Source organism: Cricetulus griseus, chromosome 2 (genome assembly GCF_003668045.3).
Source record: "Cricetulus griseus strain 17A/GY chromosome 2, alternate assembly CriGri-PICRH-1.0, whole genome shotgun sequence".
In the NCBI taxonomy this organism is placed as follows: domain Eukaryota; kingdom Metazoa; phylum Chordata; class Mammalia; order Rodentia; family Cricetidae; genus Cricetulus; species Cricetulus griseus.
The window spans coordinates 165,232,053-165,252,328 of NC_048595.1; the positions used below are offsets into that span (position 1 = coordinate 165,232,053).

General features: G+C 44.6%; 1 protein-coding gene across 1 annotated transcript in view; it reads right to left on the reverse strand.

The window, feature by feature from the left end:
- The window catches only part of Myo5b (myosin VB), a 167,393-nt gene that overhangs the window by 91,042 nt on the left and 56,075 nt on the right, over positions 1 to 20,276 (reverse strand). Inside the window, exons 10-14 of the mRNA XM_035438715.1 lie at positions 15,816 to 16,081; positions 5,321 to 5,402; positions 4,645 to 4,785; positions 842 to 964; positions 75 to 158 (exon numbers count right to left, since the gene is read on the reverse strand). Of these exons, the coding sequence (XP_035294606.1) occupies positions 75 to 158; positions 842 to 964; positions 4,645 to 4,785; positions 5,321 to 5,402; positions 15,816 to 16,081 (696 nt within the window). The remainder of the gene's footprint in view (positions 1 to 74; positions 159 to 841; positions 965 to 4,644; positions 4,786 to 5,320; positions 5,403 to 15,815; positions 16,082 to 20,276) is intronic.

Below are 20,276 nucleotides of genomic sequence, written 5' to 3' on the forward strand. Positions count from 1 at the left end.
CAAGTATTCTAACATGACTAAGCAAGCATTCCCCACTGAGTCACTTCACCAGCCCCATTCCCAGTGTTCTTTACCTTGCTGGCCTTCAGGATGTTGATCTGTTCTTCATATACCGTATCCCTATTTTTCTCAAGAAAACCATCTGAAAGGTACTCCACCTGAGACCATGGCAATGAAAGAAAAAAGTTAGTGTTTCAGGAGTCTGGCAGCTTCTTAAGTAATTTCATCTCATCTAGTAACATTTTCTAAAGGAGCTAAGAGTAGATGGAGACCCACAGATGTCCCTGCTTAAAATGCAAATCTGTTATGTCGAGATTTACATGGAGGAAAATGCTGTCTTAAGAGGGAATTCCCATGAGAAAGCTTCTTTGGGGCTCCATGAATGCCACTTCTCAGCCAGTAGCCCAGATGCATTGAATGGGGATATGCAATTACACACACATTACCACCCAAGAATTCGGTTGAAATTCATTTGGAGGCATTCAATGTCTATCCCCATCACTGGAATCAGGCTACTCCAGAAGGAACCTTGTCTTCACTACTCCCTCTGCTCAGGCTCAATGACAGAAGACTCCTAACTGCTCCACTGCTGCTGTTGTCCCAGGAGAGCAACCCTCAATTACTAGCTGCTGTTCATGTGAAAGGCAGCTTCGATAGCATATGCTCAGCTTGTGTCTAGTCTTGACAGTCTGGTATACTAGAGTTGGGGCAGGGGCAGGGTCAGGAAGAAAGTGCAGAGGAGAACCTTCCTACAACCCGAGGCCACTTCCTTAGACTGGAAACCCTTTATTCTTCCTACTGTGGGCCTAAGGTGTCCTAGGTCAACAAAGAGGACAGATACCTTATCTGCAAAGTGGATGACAATGAAGGCTGTGTTGGACATGCGTGGTTTCTGGAAGTGCTGGCAGTTGGAGTGTCGTTCGTAGAGCTTCTGGGCCCAGTTCTGATCAGTTCCTTTGGGGACCTGGAAAACCACAAGACCGGTACAGTGCCTCATGAAGCAGGACAAGGCATCATGGCAGAGGGTTGGAGTCTGGATTCAGCTCTCAAGCCAGGACACTGACTGTGATAAGAACAACTCAACCCTAAACTCTTGGGATCCTGCTATGAAAGGTCATTGACCTGCTGTGTGTAAGCCGGCATCTATAGGAGTGGATTGAACCTCAAAAGACAAGCTAGCTGGCAAAAAGGGAAGTCCAAGAAAGGATAAAGATGGACACTAAGACCACAGTGGCAGAACAGTCCATCTGTTCAGCTGTCTGAAGATGCTCCTTCCTGTAGTATTACCCCCATTCCCTTCAGCACCATGCTCCTCCCTGCTCACTGGGAAGACTGGCATAATTAGCCTATATCCCTCCCCGGCTCATCCATACTACTGCCCTGGCCCAGTCTGTTGCTCTTTTCTTTTTCTGAAACCTTGCCTGGCCTTTTTTGGCCTCATGTATCCGTTCTTTGGAATTCCTAACAACAGAACTTACACACATAGGCATAATATTACAGGTCACTATCACCTTCCAGGTACTGCTAGTACATATTATAGTCCATAGTATCTGTCTGTCTTAGATCTTTTCCCACACATCAAAGGTGGTTTCTGGCCACACACTATGGGATGCTTTATTTATTCCCTGTCCCCCAAAAATAGATCTAGCCTTAGGGGTGTCACTGTGTGACAAATTCTCAGGAGCAGCAGCCTCTTTCTACACCTCTACAGACGACTTCCAAAGTAAATAAGCAACTTGCTTCCTTGAAGCTTTAACACAGATGGCCGACTGTGCTCTGAGATTAGTTCTGTTCTCAGCCGTCATCAGAGAAGCTTCTTTTTGCAGTAGGTCATGCAGTCACAACTGCATGTGTGGACAATAAGTGACACTGCAATGCTCAGCCCTAAGTGGGACATATGTATCAGATACACAAACACAAACATGGGGTGGAAGTGGGGTATGCACACCCAGGAAACATCCTGGAAGAAAGAGTGGAAATAACCTAAGTGGCAGAACTCTTGGAGATATGCCATGAAACAGTGATTGGTGTGACATGGCAACTGCAATCATGAACCCACTGAAGCTTCGTTACCTGCAGAAGATTAGGTTCATTAGTATCTACAGGGGAGGGACTCAACAAGACTCCACCTCTTTACAGGCAGTTAGTGGTGCTAGGGTGGAGGGAGTCATTTTCTTCAGTGGTGAAGCCACTGATAAACTGCCCATGTTCCAGTCAAATAGCACCCCCCCTACATACACATAGACACTCATACCCATATAGGAAGCACTGGGTACATGAGGTTAAAAAACAAAAAACAAAAAACAAAGACACTGAAGTAGGAGGCACCTGCTGGAAGAAGAAGGGTTTTGGGGAGAGAGAGATTGAGAGACAGAGACAGACAGACAGACACACACACAAACACACACACACACTCTCTCTCACACACACACTCTCACACACACACATATTCTCTCTCACACACACACTCACACACACACTCTCTCTCTCACATACACTGCCTCTCACATATACACACACTCTCTCTCTCACACACACACACACTCTCTCTCTCTCTCACACACACACACTCACACTCTCTCTCTCTCTCTCTCTTTCTCTCTCTCTCACACACACAGAGGGCTGAGAGAGGATAATAATGGGGTGGGAAAGAGAGCAACACAGTCATTGTGCCTGCTGTTCAAATGGTCAATGATGGCTGTGACGGATCCAACGAGACATCACTCATTCTGTTACCCTTGACACCTACTGACAGTCCTCAGTTACAGGTCCTCGCCTACTCTCCATGAGTTATGTCATGCTTTCAGATCAGGCAAGATTGGAAGTGACCCTTGCTGTGGACAATTAGAAAAGGGATTTACTCAGTAAATAAGATGTGCTCCAAAAGAAATGCTTACAGATGTGGAAACAAGTCCTTCGGCCCTTTGCAAGCAAACAGATTTTTCTCCAGATTCAATTTGGTGTAACCAGTATTGAATCCCCTGTGCCATATGCCAGGGGAAATTCAAAAGAAGAAACCTCTTTCTTGAAGGAGGCTATTAATTGTGTTGGACAGACAATAAAATACATTTAATTCAGCACTTTCTATATATATGCTTTTATATTTGTCTCCAAGAGTTCTGTTTTAGAACTACCAGGTGTGGGTGAAGGAGGAGTCAGCATATAGCTGGGCTTGTCAGGACAAGGCAGGCCAGTAACTGGGAGCAGAAAGGACCTCAAGGGACTTGCCCAAATGGGTCAGACAGAACCACAAAGAGAAGCTCCACTAAGCAAATGCTGTAATCTGTTAGCAACCAAATCACCTCGCCTTGAAAATGTGCTTGTACTTCAATGAGAAAATCCTATGATACTATATAGTCACTAACTTAGATGGACATGAACAGTCAGAGGAGACCAGTGATCAAGGTCATGTGTATACATATTTTCTGACTAAGATCCACCTCTCTTGTAACTCCCCATTGACTTCCAACTGAGACCAGCCAGCAATGATTCTCAGTCAAGATTCTCATCACAGTAATAAATAGCCAATGTCCACTGTGCTTATTATTGGCCATAGTTTCAACACATTTTCATTGTACTAACTCATTTATCTCCATATCACCATACTCAGAGAGTTCTAGGCTATTCTGGGCTATAGAGTGTGACTATGCCCCTCAATTTCTCACTGCCACTCCCAAAATTGTGCCAGCTACTGGATTTGGTATGATTTGGTATGATTTGGTATGTTTCTACTTCTTTTCGAGGGGCGGGGAAAGGTTTTTGTCTTTGTTTGTTGAGACAGGGACTCAATAGGTAGCACAGGTTATCTCTGAACTCACTTTTTAGTCTAGGCTAGCCTTACACTTGAGTGATCCTCTTACCTCAACATGCTGAGTGCTGGGACTATGGGTGTGCACCAAGGCAATGCTTCAGAAAACCGTTCTAGAAGGAACACGCCTTTCCTTCCCTAAACACCCAGCCACACTCAGTGCTTTTCCAGAAAATTATGGGAGAACAGAAGTCTAAGCAATTGGTTCTTTTCTTTCTAGAATAAGCCATATGGCTTCCATACCTTATGACACAGGCTTCTATCATAGAAAGGAGCAAGTGCTATACATTCAGCTCCCTTCCCAATCAGGCACCGCACGGGGAGAGACTGTCAACAAGTTCAGTATGCATCAATTCACAGTGCAGGAAACCAAGGATGCTGGAAAACTGATGAAAGTTGCATCTTTTCACCTTACATTTCTCCCTGCCAGTTGCTCTCCTGCTGTTGGTACAGTTCTCTTTTATATCAGAAGTCCATAAAATTCATGGGGTAGGGGAGATGTGGTTCTCACTGTCCCATGGATTTCCATCTTTCACATCCATATGATTCTATAAAGACCACCCTAGGAACACCTGTCTAGATGTTGGCTTGAGAGACCAAATCCATACCACCAACATAGCAAGCACCTGCTTTCTGCCACAAAAGGTATACATTTACTAAATCTGTCAGTTACATTCAGTGTGTTATAGTTTAGCAAGCAAGATGGACAACCAATACTCCTTCCAGACAATCAGATTCAATTCCAGCTATGAGATTTCATTTGTTTCCTTACCTCACACAGGAGCCTTCTGCCCAATACCTAGACCTGCACCACTCAATGACAACACAAGTATTACCTTACACTCTTCATCCAACAGGTCCAGGATGCCCAGCTTTGCTTCTATGAGGTCTATACAAGGTTGGTTATCATAAAAGTCAATCAAGGTCCATGGGATCTGCTCTTTCATGTATTCTTCTTGCTCCAGCTTGAACACATGCTAAGACAAGAAGCAAAGGCAGGGTGAGTGCATTACAGACACACTTGCCAGGTATCTCCCCAAGCACTTGTAAAGTTCTTTGTCTTGAAGGATAGCAGATACCTGTCAGAAAAGGTCTGGACACTAACTCACAGTCATGATTGGAAATGGCAGAGCTCAGCTTGGTAATTTCCATTCCTCTGTAACCCTTGTCTTAGGATATTATAATCCTACATGTGTTGCTGGACTCTAGCCAATTCAAGGAGTCTTGCATCTGGCCTTCAGTTCCTTAAATGCCCCGGAAGCTTGGGTTCAGAGAGAAGTGGGTCAATCAAGGGAGATAATTTACCCTTTCCACCCAGCTGCCTAAATCACATTTCCTCCCCAGCAATGGAGAGCCAATTCCAAAAGTCCAAAAGTTGGGAGCATCACCAGGAAGAAAGGGAGGCCTGGGCAGAGCAGAACCACACCAATCTCAGAAGAGAAGTGGCCTTGGTGTCATGCCAGGGGACAGCGAGTCCCTGCCCTGGCAACCTAGGTCTTACATTGAGCCTACCGAATTGAACTGTTGCTGGAGCTTTTCATTGGCATAGTTGATACAAAACTGCTCAAAGCTGTTAATCTCGAAGGTCTCAAACCTGCAAAGGAAAAAGTGAAGCCACAGGTAAGATACACCTTCCATAGAAGCAGTCCCTGGGATTTAACAAGGCTGCCTTCCTCCTTATGCCAGCTGCCACAGTCTTCTGCACACAGACTTCTGTTGTGGATAACAATGCTGCAGTCTTGGGAAATTAGAAGCAGAGGCATTAACATCTTCCTTCATAACTGATAAAGGACTGACAGTAGGAAATTAAAGGGATGACAGACAGAAAATTAGAAGGTCATCCATGATTCTCTTACATAGTGGTACGTCTTTTCTTGGTGTTTTTTATAAAAGAAAATCAGATACATACTTTACTCCTGTTTTTACCATTTAACTTCCACTCCAAACACGTCACCACACTACTCTTTAGGTCTATATGGATCTGTGGGCTAAGACCTGGGAATTGTGGATTAGGGCAGACAGAACATAGGCCTGTTGCTACTTCTCAAGCCTAGGACACATTCCCCAATTTACAGAAGCACCTAGGAGCTGGCAAACAGATGTGTCAATCCCCCACGAAGGATATTTGGTTCTATTCCATCGTAAACTGCTATCGGTATTTAAATACCTCTTCAAGTTCATGATTCCTTCCTAATGATATTATCCATGTCCAAAAGCACTTTTTTGCACACGTGTGTGTGTGTGTGTGTGTGTGTGTGTGTGTGTGTGTGTGTGCGCGTGCGTGTGCACGTGCACGTGTGTGGTATTGTATGTGATGTGTATGTTATGTGAAGTTGTTTCTGTACGTCCATACATCTGTGTATACATGAAGAGGCTAGAGGACACATTTTGTTTTACCACTTCTCTTATTCCCTTAAAAATTCTCTCTCTGAACCTGGAGCTCGGTTGGTGGCCAGCAAATTCCAACAATCCTCCTGTTTCCACCCCCACAATGTTGGGGTTATAGCCACTCATACAGCTATGCCCTTTTATATAAGTGTTGGGGATTTGAACTCAGGTCCTCCTGCTTGCACAGCAAAGATTCTTGGCCAGATCCATCTCCCCAGTCTCCAGAGCACTGTTTTGTGAAAGAGAGAAGCAAGCACACCCCCAGAAATGTGGAAGTAATTTGTTATTTCTCTATCCTCACCCTTGCCATAAATGAGTGTTATTTTAACACTAATCAACAGCGTTACATTTTTAAACATATTTTTTTACTGAGTTAAGTATGCCAATGTATACAATGTTTAAATATTTTGATGCATTTTTACAAATGTCATGGATAATGTATTGCAGATAGAGACACAGATAAGCAACATTTTGCAGATAGAGAAATATTTTTAGTACATAAAATTTCCTGTATTCTATTTAGGTCATTCTTCTCTCTATCCCTACACCTCATTAGGAGTATTACCATAATTTTTGGTTAAAAAAAAAAAGGTTTGGTGTGATTTAAAGCCCACTCTACAAGATGGAACTCATGTCTTGTACCATTAACGGGACTCCAAGCTAGTCACTGTGTAAGTCATAGGACCTAAGAGAAAACCTAATACTATTAATTCTGCTAAACAGGCACAATAATTAACTGCCCCATAAGATCTTATCTTTATACTCACAGATTAGCAAATCTCTCAGCCCTGGCTAGAGAAGGTTCTTTTTGCAGTAGGTGGCAATTAATAGAGACCCACACCTGACCAACCTGCAGAAAACAAGAGACCCTGGAGTGACCAGCTCTAACTGGGACACTCATATCACACCCTTCCTCTACCTACAAGACTCAGGGATCCATTTCAGAAGAGACTGTGGAAAGATTCCAAGAGGCAGAAGTATGGGCAGGATTTGTCAGACGTGACAGTAACACTGCACAAATGAACTTAAAGCAGCTGTAAGAGCTTGCGCAAAACCTGTACAGCAGTGGTTCGCAGCCTTCCTAATGCTGCAACCATTTAATACAGTTCCTCATGGTGTGATGACCTCCTACCATAAAATTATTTTTATTGCTGCTTCATAACTGTAATTTTGCTAATGTTAGGAATAGTAATGTAAATATATTTGTTTTCTGATGGTCTTATGAAATCACTTGTGAAAAGGTGACTGGGCCCCCAAAAGGGGTTGTGACTCACAGGTTGAGAACCTCTGCTGTACAGGCTCAAGCTAACATGGATGGGGAGGGGCTCATGAAATCCTACTACCAGGCAAGAGTTATCAGCAACTGATGGCTGTTAGAAGACAGAAAGTTACTTTTCTTCAGGGATGTAAGCCCTGAGAGGCTACCTATATTCCAGTTTAAGGGCCTGCAATACAGATGGATTGGAGGTCAGGGGAAGCGCATATAAAGTTGGAAAGGAAAATGGTGGTGGGGTAGGAGAGGACTGGATGGAAGTAAAGGGGGGTAGAGATTGATAATGATCAAAGTGCATTATATTCATGAAGGAAATTATCGAACAACATCTTTTTTTTTTTTTTAACTTTCTGGTTACTTGGTGTAAAAAATACCTTTGAATTTCTTTGATAATCAAGAGAGTTCAACATTTCTCCTCTGAATCATTTATACTTTGTGACCTGTCTGGGAACCTCTGTAACTTTGTTAGATTTTAGTCCCCAGAATGGACTTATACGACCTGTTCATACTTTAGAATGTCAATACTTTATTGTTCAACCCACACATTTACAATATGGCTGAGGGTTGGGATGGAGGAAGGAAGCCTACAGAGAGGAGAACAGGAGAGGAGAGAAGAGGGGAGGGTATGTGAGGAGAGACTTGGTGCAGCAGAAAGAGAAGGGGCCCTGCCTACAGGGCTTGTATAAACTATACTATCTAAGGCCTGGATTTTCCCAGGGTCAGTAGGGGATTCTGGAAGATTCCAATTAAGAAGTGACTATTAGATATGATCCCTAGACAGGAGAAAGTTGAGGCTAAGCAAGGGAGGAAAACAGGCAAGACTCCAATTAGGGCTTGATATCTGTTGGTGGCAAGTAACAGATAAGTTCTCGAACACTAAGGAAGGTTGGGACACGAGGACTGCAGGTGACCTATATGGATGTTCAGAGGGGACCTCCATTGGAGGGACATTGGAAGGGCGGTGGGGAAGGTGTAAATATGATTCAGGTACAATTAGATATGGGACACTGTTATAAAATTAAAAAAAAGCAAGACTCAAACAGCTGGATAGCAGTGGAATCTCTCACAAGGGCAGCATTGGAAGCATTGGAAGCTTTGCCTCAGATGTGTGGGGCCCATTTGTACACTAAGGAGCAGCACTGTGCCCAGTGGTGAGGTGAGAGAATTGGAGGGAGGTGGAAACTTTCTTTCACACCTCAGGCTGAAAGCCTGCAGTGGCCCTGCTCACAAGCACTGTCTGAGTCAAGGGTTTCTTTTGCTGCCATAAAACACATGACCAAAAGCAAGTTGGGGAGGAAAGGGTTTATTCTGCTTGTACCTTCATATCAGTGTTCATCATCAAAGGAAGTCAGGACAGGAACTCAAGCAGGGCAGGAACCTGGAGACAGGAGCTGATGCAGAGGCCATGGAAGAGTGAGCCTTACTGGCTTGCTCTGCCTGCTTTCTTACAGAGCCCAGGACCACTGGCCCGGAATAGCACCACCAACAATGGGCTGGGCCCTCCCCCATCAATCCCTAGAAAATACTTCACAGGCTTATATACAGCTGTATCTTATGGAGGGATTTTCTTAATTGAGGTTCCTTCCTCTCAGGGGACTCTAGCCTGTGTCAAATTGACGTAAAACTGGCCAGCACAAGCACCTATTGGACACTGTGTTCAAGGGCTTGGGGTGGAAGGTTTCCTTTAATGTTAACAAGCAGGAGTGAGGTCTCTTATTAATTCCACTCTATAGCCGAGAAGCTCATGTATGAGGAAATGAACTACCCAAAATCAGAGTGTCAGAAGATCTGAACATCTGATCCCAGAGCATCTGAACCCAGAGAATCTTCTGGTCAAAAGTAATTCAGAGAGGGGGCCAAACTTTAAAAGCAGTCACCTGGAAGGGCTGTGAACAGAGTGTTTTTGAAGGGAGGAGTATCTGAGGTCTGGAGAGTGGGTGAGGAAGTGGTACTACTACCAACAAGGGCAGGCTGGAGTTACAGGCCTCACCTGGCCTTCTCCACAACCTACAAGCTCCACCCCTTCCCACTCTTAAATACGGACAATTGAATTTTCTGTTTTATGCAAAGTGTCATTGCAAGCCCTTCCCTGAACACTACTTTCAGGAAGAGGTGACAGTCCTGTCCCTGGTGAGGAGCTGGAGATATAGTAGTGGGGAGATAGTTCTCTGTGTAGAGTGGCTACCAAGAATAGATTCACTAGACGCCTAACAGGCCCAGAGCAGTGTGCAAAAAGCCCCAGGCTTCCCCCATACCCACCTCCCCAGCAAGGTCTAAGACATGGAAAAGGGAGAACCACTTTCAGATCAAAGGAATCAAATGCTTGGAGACAGCCACATTAAAGTACAGCCTTTGGCCATGCCCACATGGTAAAAATGACTCCAAGTTAATAAAACAAGATCAAAGATTTAAATGCCACAATGAGTCACTGCTCCATCACAACGCAGCCCAGGCAAGTTATTACACTGTAGAATGGCCCCTTCCATTCCAGATAGCCCTTCTGTAGACCAAGTTATATCACTTAGAACCTCAGTCATCCCCTCCTTCCACCCACAGTGGTAGCTGATGACTGTCCAAACCTAGAAGAAATTTAATTAACATAGGCCAACAAGGAAGATTTAAGAGTCGGCCCAGAAAATGGCCAGATAATGGCCATCGGGTGTGCTGGCAGAGCCAGCCCTGAGCTCTACAGATAGGGGATTTAAGTATCTGCCACTTGTCATTTTTTAAAGGTTTACTCTGGTAGCACTCCACAAAGAACATTCTCATTAATTCGAGATGGCTGAAATTAGCTCATAATTTCCCTGTTTCTAAGATATTATCTGGTATCAATTCCTCTGCCTTCTAGCATAATTACTCTAATGTTGGAGACGAATGGGAGGCTAAGCTGACTTGGAAAATGACTAAGACGCCCAACCTCAGAAACACATGGTCAGGGAGACAGGACAATGTCTCCTTTTCAACAGAATTATATTTGTAGTAATTCTGTCCATCAACAGAAATGACTCTTAAAAATAAACACACTTAGTCCATAGCATTAAAATGCCACAAGGACATTCATATACAGGAGGGAAATGGATTTGTCCTAAGAAGAGTTAGACAAGAACTCTCAGGTGGAAGGAAGGAAAATATACATGATGAGGCTGAGATACGACATCTGTCCTTCTGATAGGGCAATGACCACACTGTTGTTTCTTTTTGTTTTAAAGATGTGACTTGAGCAATGAACAATTTCCTTCTCATTGGACCCAGTTTCAGGAAGGATGAGATATACAAATGCCTCTAAAAATACAGCTAAAGCCATTGCTGGATGAAACTGCAGTGACAAGGCCATCCCTTGGCTCTGAGTTATTATTTATCTCCATGAACCTGCTGCCCCACAGAATGGAGACCCAGCAGAGTGGTACCTGCTGCTTGAAGGCTGGGAAACAGCATCTCCTCTGAGTGTGGGTTGGGGCCACCAGGACCTCAAGCTTCCACCGTTAGCAGAATGTAAAGATGTGGATGGATATAGGCTTCACACAGGGGATGCTGACCAGCACTCAGGAAGCCTACCTTGGGGAGATTTGTTCTAGATGAACCTTCAAAAACAGTCATTATGCATGGATGCCATAGATCAGAACAAAATATCTTTTCCAGGTCCCTTCTCACCCTGAAGCCATGAACTCTCTCAAGGGCACCCTAGAGTCTGCCAGTGAAACTGACACACTCATCTGTCTACCAACCATTCTCAGTCTGCTCATTGGACTTTCAAGTGGCAGGGTTTCCCACTGTCCCTGTGCTTGTGTATGTCCTGTCCACAAAGCTTGTCCTTCTGTGAGAACCCAGTCCAATGTTTTTCTTTATAAGAGTTGCTGTGGTCATGGTGTCTCTTCACAGAAATAGAAACCCTAAGACAATGGGAATATTAACTTCGTCTTCTCTAGGCTTTTAGAGGTGAGGTTACAGTATTAGGAGGGCTGAATATACACAGAGGAAAAAATGGGGCTTCATCTGAGCATTCAATTATTGGGGGGCACATATTCTAAAGGACTATCTGGTATGCCCAGCCCATGGTTCACATGTGGCCAAAAATTGCTGTGAATAGAACCCCTAACACAAAATCATAAACTATCTTTGTGAATTTTGTGTACGTGTTCATGTGTGTGAGGTGTGGGTACACATGTATAGGGGTGAGCACACACATATGTATGTGGATTTGGAGACCAGAGGCCAGTGTCAGTGGTCTTCCTCAATCACATTTTCACCTTATTTTTGAGATAGCATCTCTTACTGAACCTGGAGCTCATTGATTCTGCTAGCCCATTTGGATAGCAAGCCCCAAGGATCCTCTCATCTCTGTCTCCTCAGCATGTCTGTTTTTTGTTATTGTTGTTTTTTCATACATGGATTCAAGGAACCAAAGTTAGGTTCTCTTGCTTGGATGTCATGTACTTTACCAAGTGAGCCATCTTCCCATGATTTTCTTTGATAACTGACTGCACAGTCCTACAGTATGAACTTTGTAGGTGATAGCATTGTTTTGCGATGTCAAAAGTCTGGAAGATTGCACATGGCTTTGGAGTACCCCAGGATGTAAAGCTCTCTTCAGATGTCAAGACAGTACAAGATCAACATAATAGCATGACATGGCCTGTGAGGTCTAACACTGAGGTTAGCTATCTATGCTTGCTCTAAAGTTGACAATGTCCTGAGGCCTTCTGGGCACCAAGAACTGGGATGCTGTCTATAAGCCAATGGGTAAATCACAGAGTTTGTTCCCCTTCATTCTCTACAATACCTTTTTACACAGGACAGGAGAAGTTGGCAGTCCTCTCTGAGTAACTATACTGGGACTGTATAGTCACTGCTCTGGAGAGTGAAACCAAAAGCAAAACAAACCAATAACACAAAGATTTTCTGTCACTAGCAAATGAAGGCAATGGTAAATCTAAGAAATTTACTTACAAATACAGGACAGTGAGTCTGCAGAGTAGGAATGGAGGATGTGTAAACTCACCTCCACTAAGAGATTAATGTTCAGAATATTCACTAAATTCCTGAAACCCAAAAGCAAACATTAAAAGATCCTGGACTGTACAGAGAAGCACAATGAACACTGACATTCATACTTGTTTCTGAATTGTGGATACATATGATGAGATGCTTCAACTTGCTGGTGTGAATTCTACCTTGATGGGCTCAACTTTGAATTCTGAGCTAAGACAAACACACTCTCTATTTTGTTCATTTTGTTAGAGTATTATCATAGCAACAGGCAAAAAAAAAAAACCCACAAAACTACCCCCAAACCCAAAATAGATAGCAAATCCCATGTCCTTCTTCCTAGAGTTCAATTTCCCTACTTCTTACTCCAGCTTCTCCTGCAGTGTTCCTCAGAGTAACATGCTTATCTACTGCATCCTTCATTGTCCTTTGCACAAATGGACTGGCTGGAACCAAATGTTGGCATTTGAAAGCTGAAGTCAAAGACAAAAAATAATAATGCGTACTTCCCCCAAATTGAGCCATTTATTTCTTGATGCCTCAAGGAGGAATAAAAGATTACCATTGTAACTAATGAAGCCAATAGAGGCAAATGCTGGCTAATCAACGTGCAAGGCAACTCTAGCCAAAAGCTGCCAGGCTGTCCTCTATCAATGTCCATCCTTGCCTGGCAGGAAACATCCCATGGGGAGTTTCACAGGTCTTTAGTTAGAACAGCTTGGCTTGGCACGATTGCTCTGGGCATTGCTGATATTGCACTATTTTGGAGAACAGAAAAGGGAGCTAAAGAAAGCGAAGCCATTCCTATATTCAGGCACTGGGTGTCTGGAACTGGTCTGCTCAGAGGCCTGCAGAGAGCCCAGTGGGTAGTAGACTCCCACAGACTTCTAGAGGCAGCCACAACCTTTTCTCCTCCACAAGCTACCTCCCTGTTAGTGCATGGGGAGTACAGATGTGCAGCAAGGTGCTGGCTCCTGTGTGCTCCATTGTATCCTTCATAAGTGCTTATTTCAGGGTGGGCTCTGATTTGTGGAAATGCTTACATTTACAGATTAACATGACATGAAGCAGCTCCCCTGTAGTTCAGTCCTAGTCCACACTAAGACTTATGGTTGACCTTTAGAACCATGTTTGGAAGGAAGACCTGGAGACACTCCGTTATAACATCTGATCTAATTCCCTTAACCTACCTGTCTTAATTATTTTTCTATTACTGCAACAAAATACCCAAACAAAAGCAACTTAGGAAGAAAGGGGTTTTGAATTCATAGTTGGAGGTTAAAGTCAATGGTTTGAAGGAAGTCACAGCATCTGGAGCATGGAGCAGATGGTCATACTGTGTCTTACAATCAAGCACAGAGCAATAAATGCTCGTCCTCAATTCACCTTCTCCTTTTTAATACAGTCCAGGATTCTAGCCCAGGGAGTGACACCACCCATGGTGGACAGGTCTTCTCACCTGAAATCCTCAAGGTGGAGGAAAAATAAGACAGAATCAGTTATTGACAGCCAGGCAGTAAGTTCTGTAAGAATGAGGTGCTCTCACAATGCAACAAGAAGACTGAGCAGAATTGGTGCCCTGCTGACCACGGAGAGAGATGCCTGCCCTGAGAAGCCATGGCGAGGATGCACCTCCCACTTCATCAACCGTATGACTTCTTTTTACATTTAAGTTTTTAATATTTATTTAAATTTATGTACATGAGTGTTTTGCCTGATTGTAAGTCTGGTAGCCACAGAAGTCAGAAGACGACACTGGATCCAGTTAAGGCATTGGACCCCCCTCAAACTGAAGTTACAGATGTGTAAACTACCATATAGGTTCTGGGAACTGACCCCAGATCCTCTGCAAGAGCAATATGTGCTCTTAGTTATCGAACCATTTCTCCAGCTCCTACACCTTGAGTGTTTTCTGCCACCTTGATTGTACCTCTGTTGCCAATGGTTGACTCTCCTGCTTCCCACATTCTATCCTCCTCCATCTAGTTCACATCTCACCTCTGCAGAAAAGTTTCCCTGGCTATATAAAAATGTATGGTTTCTCTGGTTTTAATCTTATACATCCATCACAAAATATCTAAACCCTCAGATGGACTTTTTAAAGTCTCTAAGACTTACTGCATTATTTACCTTGTGCACAAGACTTAACTCTTCAGCATGCTCCTGAGGTCTTTGTGATTCCAGAACTAAACTTAACTCTTTTCTTATGCTCCATGCAATACGGGCAACCAACAAGCCAAGACATCAGGGGGAAGTGTGGGGGGGGTGGCGATCTGCCAGGAACTGGTCACTTTGAAGGGATTCTCCTTTATGCCACACTCAGGTGGTCCCACCAGTTCCAACCCGCCAAGCTGCACTTCACTAGAGTGTCCTTGTTCTTGTAACACTGCAATCTATGGTCTGGGTTGCTATTTTAAGACAGAAGCATTGATTCTAGGAGAATTTAATCTATTCTTAGTTTAAAGAGGTCAAGGCAGCTGTGAGAAAAGAAGAGAAAGGGGGATACAGCCCTGTCACAAAACTTCATGAGTCTAGATGGGTCTGCAATAATCTCAGGAAGACTGACACACTTGAAGCCATAGAAACAGCTTGAGAGGGGTCATGATCTGTAGTCATACAGCTCTTGGTGGCAGCCTGACTAGAGAAAGACAGTCTCTTGATGTCTCCTCATGTATACTTCCTTCTAAGCTATATGACCTCACCCTACAGAGATTAGTCATAAATAAAAGCCCATCAGTTCTCTCCAGATACCAAAAGAAAGGTAATCCTCACAAATGCTAACATACAGCACTAGTCTATGCAGAATTGGGCAAAATTACTATTAAAACAACCACCTTCTTTGAAGACAGTGAGATCAAATGGTAGATTGAAGTAGGATCTAACATAAAAACTGAGTGAGGTTCCTAGAATGAGTATAGACAAGTCATTTCCCTCTCAGGGTCAGTTTCCTAGCAGTAGAAATGGAGGTCTAATCTGATCCTGGCATTATGTATACAGTCCTAATCCCTGTACCTGAGAAGCTGAGGCAGAAGGATTCCAAGTTTGAAGCCAATCTAGGCCACATAGTAAGTCTCCATCTTAAGAAAAATGGTGCTATAGAGTTTGTGATGGGCACAGGGCTATCAGTGCTTTGACAGGGCACATTCTCCCTTGGGATCTGTCACCTGTAAAAAAGCTTGGCATCTCTGGTTTGGGGTCAACAGTGACTCTAGTTATAACAGCCCCAAATGTCCCTGTATCTCTCTAATTCTCCTGGCTGGAACCACTAGGGAGCCATCGAGGTCTTTGTTGGCTCTTAAGTGCTAGCAGGGACACACTGGTGACCAGCAGGCAGAGTGAGACTAGGGAGTGCAAGCCTACCCGTAGATGTCCAGGACCCCGATGAAGGAGTGCTGCTTCAGGGATGAGTGCAGAGCCTTGTTGATATGCTCCACAATCCAGGAGAACAGCTGGGCATAGATGTGTTTGGCCAGGGCATTCCGGGCATTGACCACCTGCTGCAGGGACATGGTCTTGATGTAGGTCTCTGAGGTGGTGACTAGCTTGCGGTGGCACAGCCAGTGCTCCATCTGACTGTGCTCCACTCCTAGCAGGCGGCAGAAGTTGCTCAAGTGTTCATCCTGGGGCTGAAGGAAGGAAGACAGGATCAGGAGGGGGATGGGAGACAGCCTGCTTTGCACATTTCCCCTCCTGCCCAGAAGTTTAGTTCCCCATACCCCATATCAGTAAGTATAGAGTGTCTTGCTCAAACTTATTGTCACACCTGCCAATGACCAAATGACAAGGACTTAACAAAGTAAGGCACTGTGCACTGCTCGTGTGCCTTCCTGAATTGTAGGTTACTGCCAGGTAACTGGTAGGAGGGGGCAGCATGAGTGAAAGGAGCAGCCTGTGAACTAATAGAGTAGGAATGCAGAGGCAGTCTAGTGGCAGGAGTCAGAAAGTAGAAGATGCAAGCTGAGCATGCAGCATGCATCTGTAGAGGGCACATGAGGCACCCACAGCACTCCAGAAAAACAGTTCTCAGCCTCCCACCCAAAGCCCTTCACACACGAGATCTAGGGCTGTCTGACATTCAGCCATCTCCTGTCCTCAGGCTTTAGTTCCCCCTTCTGTAACAGGGCCAGACTGGTGGCTGTCCTACAGGTAGACAGGACATGGGAAGAAACCTGGTGTTTTACACTCCAGTCCTCTAAATCATACGTGGCTTCAGTGGGTGTGTTCAGATTTGCTGGTAAGAAACATGCCCAGACCTAGGGGACAGTGTATCTCAGCAGTGATGGAATGCAAACAGGCTCCATTACACAGTGTTCCTACTAGCTGCCCAGCTGCCACAAAAGGCTGCCTTTGAATCCTGATCTGTGTTTACCAGTCACACCGCCTGGCTTGTAACCTGCTAGAAAATCAAAGCCTCCCCACCTCCCACAGGGCTGTGCCTCACTTTATTAAACCATCTAAGTTTCTTGGAAAAATCCCACAGAAAACCTATCTTCCTTGGTGGCTATTCAGACCCTCATCTTGCTGTACTTGGCAAAATGGTTAAGCCAGCTTATTAACGCTAAAGCTGGAAGAGAATCTTTTATATTTATAACATGCTATGTTACTTCCTATTGGCTCTAGATTGCTTATGGGTCTCAATTTCTGATGATGCCAACTGTAGGATTTAAATGAGGGCTTATTTAATAAAAAATTAACACAGACATCACTATCATTTCCCTCGTAACATATCCTCAGGCCATTTACCCCAATCAGTATCTAGCCATCTAGCCAAAGCAAACATTAATATAAAATAGGATGTTAGAAAAGAAAGCTCCTCCCCCAAAACTCAAGAGCAGTGTGTTCTCCAAGCATGGGTGGGAACATACCCTGGAGAGAGCTCTAACCAGTGTTATACCAGGTTAAACACAGCTGAGCTCATGAGTACCAAAAAACAGGCATGTAAAAGAACATCCCCACTCCTGTGGGCTAAGATCCTCATCTCTTTGGGGTCAGATGAGGAAAATGTGGGTGAGTGAGGCTCTCTGCCCACCCAGCCAGGCAGCCAGCTTGAGTAGGCATGGCATGGTGTGTAGAGACCTGCCCTTCACACTCCCTAAGCATCACTAAGCATCATGGCTACTTCTGGCCACAGTTTTCACTCTGCAACCACTCTACCCCTGCCTGCTCCAACATAATGTTACCATTCAGGGTAGAATCTGGAGCCTGCTTGGCAAGCAACAAGTTCACAGGTGGCAAGTGTCCAATTTGTTCATCTGACCTATTTTTAAGGAATTCTTAATTGCTAGGCACACACTACAGATGGATCCCCTGACATTTGAATGAGTCGTTTGCCTGCAGGCAAACAACAAGGACCAGCTCCCAGGCACCCTCTTTCCTACCCACCCCCCATTCTACAGTGTGGCAGAGATGGAACCACAGTTAGGGATCTAACTCTTTAATAGCCACCAGGGGACAGGTCTCCAGAACACCACAATGGGGACTTCTCTGCTACCACCCACTTCTGACTGTTGATTAAAGGTGCTAACAGAAACCGACTTAACATCATGCAATTACATTTAAGCATAATTAGATGATGATAAATCCATTAAAACAGTCAGTGTAACAGACAGCAGGTTAGTTTTATGAGCCTGTATTGCCAAATTCAAGGGGGAAAAATTGCCTCTGGTGTCCAAGTAATTGGACACTGCTGCATCTCTAAGGTAACACTGGCAATCATGGAACATTCTCATACCTTAATTAAAAATAAAAACTACAGAGCAGAAGGCACATTGCTTGTGAGTAGACAGCAAATCTACCGATGGTCCTTTTGAATGTGCTTCTCAGCAGCATACTTCTCAAATAGGCAACAGTGGGCCACTGGCAAGTGTGTATGGATGGCCCAGGTCACTTGGACAAAAATTTACTTAAGTGAGAAGAAGTGGTACTGGAAAGAACCCTGCTTGGGCTTTGTCCTGGCATGAGCATTAGTCATTCTGCCCTTTATGAAAGGGGCTTCTCTCTCTGGGACTTACTTAGTTTTGTTCCTCTGTATAGGAAGAGTCATGCTCTGGAAAAGGTTCATTCTGGCCCAAACAATCAGAATGGTACTAGTCTAGAACTTAAGGACCACCATCAGCCCGGAGTGAAGGCCTCCATTTGGGGGGCTTCATTCTCCCTCTATTCACAGTGTGTAGAGGAGGAAGTTACATACCTGAGAAGGTAAGTTACATACCTGAGAAATGGCAGGGTCAGGATTTGAACCCTGGCAACCCTGATGTTGTCATCACTCCCACAGCCTAGACCTTCAAACTGTGCTCACAAGTTCCCCACCTCAGGTCACCTTGTCTGCCACCTGCATCCTCTGTCCATTTTTCTCTTAGTATGTCCTGATGGTCCTATCTTTGTGCAGACCTCACAAGTACACAGCACTACTATGTATCAAGCAGAATAGTGACACAACAGACGTGGTCCCACAGTGTAGTAGTGATGGTGGGCACTGATTAATGACTTCCCCCGCATCTGAACACCCACTAATTGCAATATCAGAGACATGGTACCTACAAGCTCAAGGCTGGACTTCCCAAAGAAGGTACCAGCCCTGACTCATCTCCAGTACAAGTGCTCAGGGCCTCACTTCCTCACTCGCACCCACTGAGTTCTGTCTCAGCCACACTGGCTCTCATTTTTAACATCATCGTGGCCTATACAATCTCAATGAATAATATTCAGATATCCATTCTGGAGTGACTCATGGGCCCTGTGTCACAAAGGTGACTCAGAACATGTAGACTTATCACCTTCATTAGTTTGTAAGAGGGGGAGGATGGAGACAGAAAGAGACATAGCGAATAACCACACAAGGAATGCAAAATCATTGTGAGAAGGGGTAGGCTTGACATAGTGTGAGAATCCCTGGCAAAGAGGCCGAGTGTGTAGCTCAGGTGGAGAGCTCACGCTGAGGAACCTAAGCCTTGATCCCTAGCAACACACACACACACCAAAATTGCTATCACCAACCTAAACCAGGACTTTGTCAATGCATGTCTTTCTTTCCAATCTTCCTGGTCCCTTGGAGGATTCAGCTGCCCTAAAGATACACGTGGCATTTGCCAGGAAGGGGTGGACATATGGGAGGCATAAATACTACATACTTTTCTCCCTATGGCAAAGACCCCAGAGGGCCAATTCTTCCCCAGCCTCAAACCCTCACTACCAGGGTCAATATGGGCCTGTATTCACCAGTAGGGCCACAGACCTTGGAATTCCCCACTTGCTATCCAAGCATCATAGGTGCCATCTCCACTGCACTGCAGGCTCCACCCATCCCACAGTGCACACATACAAGGTAGCTTGTGAATGTCAGATGTCAGAAACTGCTCTGGGATACTACAAGCTCCAAAACCCCCTCTCGAAGGTACAGGTGGGAGTCTAAATGCTACAGAGGCTACAGAGTCCATGCTGGAGTGGGTGGCAGATCCAGCACCATTTCACTCCCAACAACATTTCTCATTTAAGGCTGGAGCAGAGATTGGGGAGGAACTCTATTGAATCCAGGTAGAGTTCAAGTCTTTTCCTCCCTAAAGGCAGGGGCATTCTGAACTCCTGCTAACTCCAGTCCTACACAAATAGCAGTAGCAGTAAGTGGGAAGGGCAAGGGCTTTCTTTAGCTTGTGGCACAGGCACACACCCACATCTGAATTTTGTATCAACATCTTTGGACTTTTTCTAGAATCTGGTTATTTAAATCCCACATCCCAAGAAGTAAGAATCACTTTGTACTTCCTTCTAGGCTAGTCACAAATAGGCAGATGTGCCTATTCAGGGTCTGAGGTCCAGTTTTAG